This window comes from Chiloscyllium punctatum, chromosome 2 (genome assembly GCF_047496795.1).
Source record: "Chiloscyllium punctatum isolate Juve2018m chromosome 2, sChiPun1.3, whole genome shotgun sequence".
Lineage (NCBI taxonomy): Eukaryota > Metazoa > Chordata > Chondrichthyes > Orectolobiformes > Hemiscylliidae > Chiloscyllium > Chiloscyllium punctatum.
In genome coordinates, this window is record NC_092740.1 from 115829760 (window position 1) to 115843738 (window position 13979).

Here is a 13979-nt window from a genome sequence, read left to right on the forward strand (position 1 = left end):
GGCAAAATATTGAGACCCACCCTACCTCCAGATTGGAGAGGGATATGTGCAATTGTACAATCGACAATCTTGGGATTTGAAAAGGAGAAGATAGCAACAAAAAGGGGGAGGAGTAAAAAAATCATTATTAGACACCTCTTTTGATGATAGGAACTCCTATAGCATCTAGATAAATCCTAGAGGGGTACCGGATGGGTACAAGGTTCACAGCCAGATTGCAGCAGGTTTTGAATCGGCTCTATTCTGATGGGTAACGGTCAACAAGAATGTGGACTGGATAAACTGTATTTTCTATAATCAGCAAAGATTCATCAATTATACTAGGGATGCAGTCAAAGGCATCACAGAACAGCTCGATGCAACCAGTAGAATAGCCTGGAAAATGGAATGGCCTTAGATATGATCTTAGCTGAAAAGGGTGTGTGTGCCTGATGTTAGGAGGGAGCTGTTGTACTTTTATTCCAAATAATACAGCACCTGACGGGTCAATCACTCATGCCTTATGAGGATTGACCACCTTGGCAGAAGAACTGGCTGAGAATTCAGGGGTGGACACATCACTCACGGGATGGCTGGAATCATGGTTTGGGAAATGGAAGGGAGTGGTAGTCTCCATCCTCACCTCCCTGATAGTGGTAGCAGGGGTACTGGTAGCAATTGGCTGTTGTATCATACCTTGTGTACGGGACTAACCCAACAGCTGATTGAGACAGCCTTGGCAAAACAGATGCCCCTAAAAGGTAAATCAGGCAGAGGAACAATGAGGGGGTGGGTGACCTTGAGGCCAAGTTGGATGAAGTCTCAGGGATGATGCTTGCAAATTTGGGGGCTACATATGAGAGAAATGCAGAAAACAACAATTATTTAAAAAAAGAGAAGGGGGGATTGTGAGAGGACCTTGCGAAGGTTGTTGTTTCTGCAAAAATCATGAGGGTATATTCCAAGAAATAACTAACTGAAAAGGAAGGTGGTTGACTGGTAGAAACAGATATATTGACGTGACCGTTGCAATTTTCACATATTATAGGGAGTTAGTATGAACAAGATAACCAAATAAGACCCAGTGTTCCATCAGCAAAAGTAATAAGACCCAGCTATCAAGGGGGAGTGAGGGGTTGCACACCACAGACAGATATGGTAAGCCGATTAGATTGGCAGAAGTAAGAAGGGAGTACCAAGAGACTCAACTGAACTGTGTAAATTGTAATGTCACCTCCTGATCCGGTGTGCCTCATTTATGGTCACCCGGGCTTGCAAAACCATATGAATAAAGACAGCTTCAGAGTTTGACTCTGACTGAAATTATTGAACAGTGAGCTTCGTTTCTCACACTAATTAAAGATGCAATTAACCACATTTGCATTTCCGATAAATCACAGGTGGGCTAAGGACTAGCAGAGTGGATACTGTTCCACATCACCTTCAAAAATCAGTCAGGGTGTGATTTCACAATTCAAATAAATAGTCAGCCAACCCTATGAAGTTAATTTTTTTCATGAAGTGATCTGCAGCAATTCCAGGAATTTACAACTGCTGGAGCAGTGTGGAGGATCCAAATTCTTTGTCAAGTGAACAAGGGAATATGTACTATATAATCAAAATCTTAATTTCTAGCTGGTCATGCTTAGAAACGATTTGGGGATACAAATATAGCTGAATCTGATTTTCCAAACATTTCTGTCCTAAAATTTTGGAAACTTCTGTTTCTTAATTGCTTTGTCTTTATCCTTTTATGGACTTAGTTAAAAATCATACAATACCAGGTTATAGTCTAACAGATTTATTTGGAAGCATTAGCTTTTGGAGCGCTACTCCTTCATCAGGTGGTGGTGGAGTACAAGATCATAAGACACACAATTTATAGCAAATGTTTACAGGGTGATAGAACTGAAATCATACATTGATAAAAACCTGGATTGTAAGATCAGGATTTTATGGACTGTAAGCATCGCCATGTTGACCATCAACAACTGCTCTTGAACTGAATGACTTACTAAACCTTTTCAAAGGGCAGATACAATTACAAATGACAGTGAGTGTGCAGTAGCATGCAGCCCAGACTATATAGGGATGGATGCTTTTCCTCCCTAAGGACATTAGAGAACCAGATGGGTTTTTATGTCAATCAATTTCAGATAGTTGTCATGCTGAACCTAATCTTGAAATGCTTGACATACACTGATAACTAAAATGCAAAAATATGTTTTTCTACAATTGATTGAAGTAGAAGGACTGACAGTACAAAAAAAATTAAATTAAATCACTATTTTACAATAGGAATTGCACTGCCCTATTAATTTCATAAAAACATTATTCCTTGTTGTGAATCTATACAATTGTACTCATGGTGCATCTTCAGACCATTTTAAATTTGATAAACTTGAACACCAATTATACATCACTGGGACCTACAGGGTGTTGGTTGCTGGCTAAAAGAAAGATGTGATTTATGTGGCCACTATGAACCAATGAGTGGTACAATATTCCAATTTCTTCACATAATTCTAACTCCAACACTGCAAGTAGCATATTAAAAATGTTTGATGAGGGGAGTGGCAAGGTCTATTATTGCTGATCTGCAAGAAATACATTTAAACGTATCAGAGCTGTCTCAATATAATTAGATACAAGAGTTTGAGAACTGCACTACCTTCAGGCAAGCTGCCCATGAGAAATGGGTCTAAACCACAACTAGGCCACATTGTCAAGGAACTAGTTACTAGTGTACTACATATAAAAGGAAGGAATATGACTCCGGCTCCCAAATTTTCATGATAATAATGAATAAGGCTTCTTTGGCCTTATTGGTCCCTATCCATCCAGAGAGAGATTCCCCTGACACCCAATTCCTTTTCCCCACCTGGTAACATCAAGTATTTGACTCCAACACATTCCCTCAGTTTATTCTACACAGAGACTTCCCAGGGGAGCAGCACTTCCTGATATCTATCCTTACCTACCTTTGGTTTGAAGGTGCGTCCCCTAATTCTACATTTGCCATTTTACAAAGTAATAATCCCAGTTTAACAATGCTACCTAATATGTTTCTCTAAGAACATCTGAGGTGGCTCCTTCCAAAAAGCTAAAATTAGTCAGAGCTCATCACACAAAATGAATATTCCAGTTCTTCTCTCCTTAGCCCGTGAATGCTGTCTCTTGATGCTCAGCACTGGATGCAGTATCCAAGGTTGAGTCTGACTTCAGCACTATACTGTAGTTCTCTGAGCAATGAGTGCTCATCATCTTTGAGTACGTATTCTATCTATTTTCTCTTCTTATAAGTTTTGGGACGAGCCAAACCTCTTCATCACAGTGTCATTTGAAAATGAGGCAATGATATTTTAGCTGCATGTGATTTCATGTTTTTTAAACAATCTTATAGTTGTTAAGATTTGCTATAATCATTAAATAGGAACAATAAAATGGAAATGGGTTGAAACAAAAATCTTACCATATGCAGCCAAACATTTGTGATCAGCACCTGATTTTTCTCATCCTAAAACAAAACAAGAGAATAATTATTTACAATTAAAACAAAGATTGCTGCCTTACAATAAATAAAAACTTTTAAAGTTTTCAAGAAATATACAACTACAAGGAAAGGACCTGAATACTCCAAGTGAATTGGATATTTTAGCAACATAGCTGAAATGATCTTCCAGGTCATATTACAGAGAACTACCAAACTATCATGGAAATGATCATATCAGACACATAAGCATTGGACAAGTGCAAAAACTGAACAAATCAGCCAAGGATAATAAGGGGATATAGAACATAAGCCAAATAGGCAATATATGGTATCTATAGATCTAAATGTCATAGGATTTTTATGAAAAGCTAGCAACGAGGTGGCGTTAATATTCAGCGTGGTGATGTTCCAAACCAAAGTACCATGGAAGTAAAATCCTTATCAGTGTTTTCTCTATTATGGAACAATTCTGATCTTGTTCATTGCAGTTGAGGAAGTCCCTGAATGAGGAAAGTGAGGAATGAAAGCCTTCCAGCGGCTAGAAGAAACACTGGAAGGTGAATTATTTGTACACTGTCAGGGACTTCAAAGTGACACAAGTTTTGAATTCATCACACTGAAGGACAGACCAAGATAGATCTTAAGGGAGAGAATCCATGTAGTGTATCAGAGGTTATCCATCCAGATACAGTGTGAAACTGCACTTGCCAGTGCACTGGTAATGTATTTGTAAATTATTCCAGTCCTCCCATCTCTGTTAATCTATAAAAGTTCATTCCAGCTTCTGATTTTTACTTGTATTTTGCAACAACAGCTTTAATTTTACCCTTTACTTAAACTTTTTCCCTTTGTGTGTACTCACTCAGTTTTTTTCTAAAGCAATTCTTTGTTCTTTCTTTTCTGTAACGTTTACTATCAAACATCTTGATACAGGCTTAGGGGTAATTCTGAGCCCTGACTATCAAAAGATACTGTGATGGGCTGAGCCTATACAAGAAGGAACACACGGTTTACAATTCTCCTGCCCCATGGTCATTGTAAAATCTAGGTGCCCTCTTAATACAGGCATTCTAATGGACTTAAAGAGTGGATCAAAGAACTTAACCGGAGCTATTCTCTAGATGTCAGCAGTAGGATCTTCTGGCTCCACAGACCAGCAGTCAGACATTATTAATGCCCAAAGATCATTTGAGGGGAATAATGGGGGAGGTATATTAAAATACTTGAAGGAAACTTGCAGGTTTTTCAATCTTTGGTGAACATCTATGACACTTTCACACTCTTTGGCCCATTAAAGCTCTGGTATAAGGTCCACCACTTGTCTTTTTGGACACTATCCCTATTTCAGTGCTCAGTAAATGCAGAAAGATGCCAGCAAGATGGTAAGCTGAAAAAAACACATTTTAACCAGATGAAAACACACTTCCAAACATTTTAGAGAAGTCTTCTGATGGCTTCATCAGGACAGTGATGCAGCTGAAAAGCAATTAACTGGATCAAAACGAGGTATTAGCTTATATGGCAAAGTCACAGAAGTAGGAGAAGTATAAACAAAGTCTGCAGCCAGGTACAGCAGTTTGGTCCATGGATCCAAAATTGCACCAGAAGATCGATTGACACATTTGAGTACCTGAGACAGATGCCAGTTTGTGGGACTTCGAAGCAACCAGTATCATTGAGAGTATGTATTACTGCTTGGTGGTGTAATAATGGCATATCACATTAAGTGAAACTGTATCCAAAGTTATGGTGTGCTATTGATATCTAGGCCAGAACCTGTACACACAGGTAAAGGGGTCTTCACAACTGTGGGTGATAACCAGATAATGGGGGAAGACAAGTTTTAAGGCTGATCGGGAAGCATGAGAGTTTGAATAATGCACGAATGATGTATGCTCACAGAGTAAATAAATTATGAATATCAATTCAACTTCAGTCAAATTGACAAAAACGACAATTGGAAGGCTGGCCTTTATAATACATATTATAGTACATAAAACTTCCATAAACTTTAACAGCAGCCAAATATCTTAACAAGTTTTACTCCATTCAAAATACAAAATGTCAAAGTCCAAATGCCAAACTTTCTGTATACTTCATTAGCTCCTTCAAGGAGTTTACATAAGTCTTGGAAATAAAATATGTCTTGCCAATGGATTTTGATGATATTGCATGCAATTCTGGTCTCCCTGGTAGAGTAAGGATGTTGTGAAACTTGAAAGGGTTCAGAAAAAATGACAAAGATGTTGCCATGGTTGGAGGGTTTGAGCTATAGTGAGAGGCTGAATAGGCTGGTTGAATAGACCAAGTCTTTTCCCCAAGATGGGGAAATCCAAAACTCGGGGGCATAGGTTTAAGATGAGAATGAAAAGATTTAAAAGGGAACGAAGGGACAACTTTTTCATGCAGAGGGTGGTGTGTGGATGGAATGAGTTGCCAAAAGTGGAGGATGCTGGTACAATTACAAAATTTAAAATGGATGGATATATGATTAGGAAGAGTTTAAGAGGGATATGGGCCAAATATTGGCAAATGAGACTAGATTTATTCAGGATATCTGGTTGACAACGACCACTTGGATTAAAGTGACTATTTCCATGCTGTACAGTTCTATGACTCTATCAAAGATTTGTTGTAATGATCTTGCCATGCACCAGTAGTGTCCCTGCCTCTGAGGCCATAGGTTCAGAACTTGGTGGCCAAGAGAGATATGTTTTTAAAGCATTCAAACAAATTAATTATTCAACTTGAGAGATTCCTGGTCAGCAATGTAGCAGAAAGAAATTTGAGACTTTAACATTGTCCATTTCCCGAGGCTACAATGCACATGTAAAAATGTATGTTATCGCAGCAACGTAGGGTGGTTGTGGCAGAAGTTAGAAATAAATTTTCTCCATGCACTAATTGTAGACAAATTATAAATGCAACCTTCATAGAAGATCTTGTAATTTCACAATACTCTGCAGACAGCAGAAAATTCCCTTTCTTTGAGTTTCAAAAGCTCATGTACATATTTGGGATCTAGAATAGCTAGTTTACTACAAGCGTTTAAAAAAAATGCACCTTTGCAAATTTCCACACACCTTACATTCTAATTTTGGTTCAATATTTTATCCTGTGCATCCAACAGATTGATTTGATGGCCTGAACAGATTTAGTAGTGTATGTATGCAACATACTTGGCTGTGACATTGATGATTTTCCCTGCCATATCCTGAAACATACAAGTTGATTGGCATGTCATACTGTGAACTTCAGAAGTTTAATAACTGTTCATAGATTGAAAGCAGCAGCAATAAATCTGTCTGGAATAAATTGTTAAGGGACAAGGACAAACTGATATACAGGAATTGAAAGCACTTAGCCATGCCTGGGAGAAGGAGTTGAAGCTACATAAACAAAACTGATTTAACAATTGTTTGATAACTGGTTACCTTGTACCACAAGGACAAATGATTGCCCTGCAGAAGAATTAAGGAACTAATCACAAAAAAGCTGTGTCATCAAACAGACAGTTAAAGCCAAATGTAACAAGGAACATTGAAGTTACTTCTGATAAGAAGGTAAGCTGCAGATAAAACCTAAAGGATCATCAATAATGTCACACTATAAACTTGAAGGACAGAAAATTGAATAAAATTTCATCTCCAGCACTCTTTAGCAGTAGACCTTCACAGGTCACTGAACAATGACTGAACCCTGGACCCAACCCAGAAACAGACACTTAGTTGGAATCATAGCTAAAATCCCCAATTAACTGGGTAACAGTTGAGCTGTGAGGCTTAACTTACTTACTTGAGGAGTCTTATTTGGTTGCTACATGCAATAACCTTTAAGTAATTGTTTCAGTATTTGATTGTCTGTGAGATTTCTTGATAATTACCCAAATTACATGTAGCTTGCGGTTATTTTTCCGCTAGTCATGGGCCCAATGAGGAGATGCAACACAGCATTTACACAATGCCTTGAACTATTTCTTAGCACATCCCAAACAATGAACTACTTTGAAATGGAGTCACTTTCACTAAGTTAGTAAAGACAGCAGCAAAGACAAACGAGTTAATATTTACTTTTGTCGATGGTTCAGTGAGGAATTGTCACAACCCCAAGAATAATCCTGCTCCTGTGCAAACACCACAGTTGGTTATTTAATAACTCTATCAGCAAGCAGTAGACACCTTGGGGAGGGGGTGGAAAAAGGGGGGTGAAATACTTACTGTTTCTGCTACTCTTCCCTTGTCCTGCCACAAAATAATAACCTTGTTGCCAAACATTTGGCTACCTATCCAAACATCTCCTTTACACAACTCCAGGTTAAAAACTTTATCTGAAAACATTCATGAAGTGCTTTGGGATATTTTCTTACCTTAAAGGCTCTCTGTCAGACCAAGCTGTTGTTGGTTTAATATTTCATTCAGAATGTGTCAGTACAATTGTAGGCCTGCGGTGGGACGTGAACCCTTAACTATTGATTTGTGCTTCATTTGTATCTTTGGCTGGGCAGGAAAGGGGTCCTTGTCCTCACCTCCCAAAATTTTTTTTAATGTTGTTATTTCATGATCTTTGAGTGCTACCAGCATCAATGTTAGAAAGGGGAATTTTTTTAACTCATCATTCAGCCTTTCTCACCTGCTGACAGAAACACAGCTGGGTTGATTATGTTTGCAGCGCTCTCTACAGTAAGTGGCTTAGAGAAGCTGCAAAGATTGTTTTGCAGGTGCCATTGAGATTTGCTGTTGTTTTTTACAAAAACATTTTTGCAAAGTTTCAGCATTGTTGATTTCATGCATGGTTCGTTGACAATGCTGAATAACTGTTTCCCTGCTTCTCACTACAAAAGGAATGTGAGGTGCACTGTGATTTAACCTGTGATCTGCTTCAAATAACCGTGGGAGAAAGTGAGGACTGCCGATGCTGGAGATCAGAGCTTAAAAATGTGTTGCTGGAAAAGCGCAGCAGGTCAGGCAGCAAAGGAGAAGGAGAATCAACGTTTCGGGCATAAGCCCTTCTTCAGGAATTCCTGAAGAAGGGCTTATGCCCGAAACGTTGATTCTCCTTCTCCTTTGATGCTAACTGACCTTCAAATAACAGTATCTATTTAAGTAGGTTGCAAGTTGCAAAGTTCGTTGTTTTGCATGTTATAATGAGTTATTTAAAATTCTCCATTTTCCAGTTCCACAAAAGTCCTTCGACCAAGCAGATAATGCCACAAAATGGCATTGAGTGAGAAGATCAGAAGCTGGTTGGATAGGCAGAATGACCAATTTCTGTTCCTATTTCCTAAGTTCTTAATGGCCATTTGTGGTACGAACAAAGTAAATGAGTGTTTCTAAGGAGAGGGGATTGATAACTTGAGGAAAAATAAATCTATTCTCATTCAAAAGGCTTCTGACATAAGAGTCAGAGAGTCTTTCCCCAAAGGAAAACTGCTGGTGCCTTTTATGTTGAGCTGTTAATGAATGGATGAATTCCAGTCGGAACTCTGCTGCAGATCCATTAAAATCAGCCAGGAGCCACGTGAACCAGCTGTCCCTTATTCCTACACTTCTCAGCTGGGCTTCCTTTCTTTGAAAGAAATTCTGCATATGGAAGGAAGCAAGAGTTATGTATTTTATTATGAATTCATGGAACCCATTCCATTGCTTTGACTTCAGCAGTGCTGTTAAAGAAGAATCAGTGTGCCTGATAGGTATTTTAATCAGTATATGTAGTGATTATAACAAGATTATAACTATAAACTTGAAGGACAGAAAATTGAATAAAATTTCAACTCCAGCATTCTTTAGCAGTAAACTTCTGAATAGTTGGACCTTATAGAATAGCCAGTTGAACCTCCGAATACGAGTTTGCTGACTGGACCAGATTAACAGCCTAAACTAGGGACCCCTAGTTGACAGATAAAGAGGAGTGCTATAGATTCTGACACTTGGGTGCTGACTCTGACAAGACTGTGCCAGAGTAAAGGATTTTCCATGTGTTAATAAAGGGCAACTTGGTGCCAGGATACCAGCCTCTGGAGTTATTGCAATATTTTAGATATTTATTTTGAACACAATGCATTGCTAAATAGAACAATTTTAATTTACAACATAGGAAGAATATTTTAGAAAATAAATAGTTATAAAGGTTCACTAAATTATTTATTACTTCTGTATAGCCCAGCAGAGGCCAGAAAAAGCAGCATGTTTCAAAGATGTCTCCGTCAAAACACCACTTTGAATTGTGTTTTGATTTTCTCATAGGACATGTGCATCTTTGGTTGGCCAACATTTATTGCCCATTCATAGCTGTCCTCAACAAGTCATTATGTTTATACTTTGATAGGTACTGTATGTGCTGTGTTACAACTACATACCAATATATTTTCACCTTGTTTTATTGATTGTCAAATTGCACTTTAATACAGTTTTAAATTCAAGTTACATTTCAAGAACTTAATGCTATCCAATCTTGTTATACTCTACAATCCTATGGAAACATAGGATCCCTACAGTGCAGAGAGATAGAGGCTTTAACACCATCGAATCTCACCAATCCTCTGAAGAGCATCCCACCGTATCCCCATAACCCACATTCACCAGAGGTTCCTGATGAAGGGCGCTTGCCGAAAACTTTGATTCTTCTGCTCCTCGGATGCTGACTGACCTGTTGTGCTTTTCCAGCACCATACTCTCAACCCACATTCATCACAGTCAACCCACACATGCTTGGACACTACAGGACAATTTAGCATAGCCAATCCATTTAACCTGCACATTTAGGCAGGCTCTTCTTGACGACTGGAAATGGTTTTGTAGTCATCATTAGGTTCTTGACCCAATTTACTTTTGTTAAATTCATGGCAGGATTCGAACGTGGGTCACCAGACTATTACCGGGTTTTTGCATTAACTGGATTCTGGTTTATCCAGTGATAATACCACTAGGCCATCGCCCCCATGACTCTAGACTAATAGCAATGTTATTTACTCTTAACTCTCCTCATGAGAGAGCCTGGTAAGCCAAACAGCTGAAGGGCAATAAAGGGAATGGTAACAAGTACTGGTCTTAGCAGTGACATCCACATCCCATTTAAAAACACTGAAATTGCTGAAAATGCCTTTAAAAAGATAATAGTCCCTTTGTATTCCTCAAAAGTAAATGCAACAGGTATAGCAGCAGAGCAGGTAGAATCACAGTTCTGGCCTGGTTGGACTTGGCTGGTTTGTTGGTGGGCCCAAATTTATGGCCTGAAAACTTAATCTTGTATTATAACTAATGGGAAAAAAAAGTGCATGCAAGTGGCTTTGGAGGTAATGCACTTGCACTTGAAATTCGCTGTCTCATTGTGCTGTTTTGGCCCTTGCTGACCTAACCAGAAGAAAAGAAATAGCAACTCAACTCAATGTCTTTAGTCTTTGCCTTACTTGTTGTGTAAGAGTCCAGAAACATTAATGCTGAGGACTGAAGTCAGCACATGAAAATGCCCAACCGAATCACCAATTTTAAGTCAAGATCTATACACTTCAAAGATTTTCCAGCTGACTAAGAACAAAAATCTGCTCACAGATTGAGGATGTGGTGTATACAATACCACGGTAACCATTACGCACATGGGATGATGTGCGCAGATTCATGACATACAGTACAGAAAAAATTGCCAGGGTCAGAACTGCAGAATACCATAAAGAAGAAACCTCCTGGTTCAGGGATCCAGAATATTGCAAAAACATTATTTCAATAATAGCGTGTAGATACTATAGCTTTAAGAGATGTATTTTGTTCTGGGATTATTTTTTGAAGATAGGTCTTAAGATAGAGGTGCAAAGTTGTCTATTTGAATCCAATAAAGTTAACAGCTTATGAGGTCTCTCTAGCTCAGTAATAGCCTTCCTACAACTGGGCAACTAGAACCGAACACAGATCTCCAGAACAGACATCACCGATGCCCTGTGCAACCTCAATATGACTTCCCAACTCCTACACTGAAAGGACTGAGCAATGAAGGCAAGCTGTTAAATTTCTTTTTAACCACCCTATCTATTTGTGACAGAAACTTCAAAGAATTATGTACCTGAATCTCTAAGTCCCTCTGTTCTACAACACTACCCAAGGCTCTACCATTAAATTGTATAAACCCTTGTTTTTCTATACCAAAATGCATTTCCTCATATTTATCTAGATTGAACTCCATCTGTCATTTTTCAGCCCTTTGACCCACTTGAACAAGATCTCTTTATAATTTAATAAAATCTTCTTTACTATCAACTATGCCACCAACTTTAAATATTCAATTATTCTGTTAAATTTTCCAATAGAGTTGAGGTTATTCCAATTTCTTGTTTCTTTCGTTGTATTTTAACTATAGTGTATGAATAAAGTATGTTTTGATTCAAGACTGGTAGTGTAACCAATCAAATTGCATTCGGAATGCACCACCTAACACTTTCCTGTAAAAGGAAGAAAAGTTAAGGGTCTAGGCTAACTTCTTAATATATTTTGAGGGGTTTTGGTCTGGTCCATAATGACAGTCAATGTCTGAAGATAATTCCAAAGATTAAGTATCCTCCAGATACTATGATCGAATAATTGCCCAGTTATGCAGAAAAGATGTTCTCCGTAGAGGAAATCCAAGAGACCGAAGATTCTCCAGTTGAAATTCTAACAGAGCTCACAGTGTGAAGAACAGAACAAAGTCAGCACTCTTCAATCAAGGGAGCTACGAAATAGAGAATCCTACTGACTGCTTATTTTTGAGAGTTGTGGGGAGATGGAGTCATGATAAATCTAATTACATAATAAGCATTTAACTGGAGGAGTGGGGAGAAATAATTTATAAGGGTGTAAGGATCCAAAACAAAATAACGAGAAGCACATTAAACACCAGCCAATGTAATGCCATAGTTTCGAGGGGAGGTGGGAGAACAGATCTGGATCTTTTAAAGGAGAAAACCAAAATGGAGGTCTCCCTCATGATATATTGTATGATAGATACAGTCTCACTAACAAGGTCTTATTTAAGGAACAAGTTTCTTCCCGTTAGTCGGCCAAGTTATTTTCCTCTCAGAAAGGCAGAAAGTAAGGAGGAAATATGTTAAGAACCATTTATTCAGTTTCTGGTCAAATTTACACAGTGGAAACATTTTTTTTAATTTAGCAGCTGTAATGTCAAAGTCACAGGGACTGCATATAGTATTCTTTAGTCTTAAGTTTCACAACACTAGTTAGGTAACATAACTATTACAATACCAGGGATAACAGAATGCAAATTTTCATATTGTGTTGGAATTCAAACAAGCATGTCAACTTTCCCCAACCACAGACAAATTATCTTATATTTTCTTCTCCATTTTCCCTCACACAAAGTACTTTTGCAATTTGATTCTGCAATCATTTAAATATTTATTAAAGCATAGGAATACAATTAAAATTGGTAAGGCATATTTCAGTGAATTATCACTAATATAGTTATTACAGCCTGCATGAAGACAGACTGAATGAGCCAATGGTGTATTCTGAAGGGATGCTTCTATACTCCACAGACAGCGACACATTAAAAGGCCCTGAGGAAACTAAGCTAAGTATAACAAAACATGAATAAAAAGTCAGAACTACTTGATTTGAACCAAATACTTTCTTCAATTTGGAGTCATTTTGAATATCTGACTAGAACAAGACCTCAACTTATGCTTGTGAACAAAATATCACTCTAGTCAGGAAGTGTCAAGAAAGCCAAAAGAACTAAACTCACATTTCATTTACATCTTTGCAGAACTGACAATGCAAACCTAGTTTGCTGTAAACTTAAATGACAAACTGTATTCTAAAGTTATAAAGAAGGGAACATATGCCATGTTGCGAAAGTGAGAGATGGATTAGAGAACTCAGTGGAAATATAATTAAAACATTGGACTTTGTGAACATTTTTAAAGTAGCGACCAGAAGTAGACATTGTTTAGGAAAGGGAATCCACAAACAAAATCAAAATTGTTTCTTCTATCATTATTCACTGCCAAAAGTGATACACCAGAGGCTAGAGTCACAAAAAGGAGGATGTGGTGGGTGAGAAAGGTACAAAGATGAAGATGATTCCACAGATGAAGCGTGTGGCAGACCTACAATAGGATCTGATGATGAAAGAGGAAGATAAATGTAATATGCTGAGGTGGTCTTGTAAGAAAAATGAGGGTGACAAGCAAACGGAGACTGAGGCTTGGATTTTGAACTCAAAAAAGGTGGTGGCTCAGCTTGAGAAATTTCCCAATTTGTCATACCCATCTTAGGAAGAAATACACCGAATGGCAGAATCTTGTTCCAGGAAGGGGGCACGACAGTGTTGGAATTAAGTCTATTATACTCCAGTGAAGATTAAAAGTGGTCACAGAAGCTTCAAAGTGCCAAGATGAAATGTTTGAAAGGCCCACAGTTCTTTGGAACTTGATTTCACTGTCTTTAATAGTGGGCCCTCTAGCCTTTCCTCACCTGTCCTCACCTGCAATACTCCATAAATCCACGCCTCAACTATCCCC

At 38.3% G+C, this 13979-nt stretch overlaps 1 protein-coding gene across 1 annotated transcript in view; it reads right to left on the reverse strand.

Annotated features, from left to right (window-relative positions):
* Positions 1-13979, reverse strand: part of chrna8 (cholinergic receptor, nicotinic, alpha 8) — a 213734-nt gene that overhangs the window by 138598 nt on the left and 61157 nt on the right. Inside the window, exon 3 of the mRNA XM_072587536.1 lies at positions 3452-3496. Within this exon, the coding sequence (XP_072443637.1) occupies positions 3452-3496 (45 nt within the window). The remainder of the gene's footprint in view (positions 1-3451; positions 3497-13979) is intronic.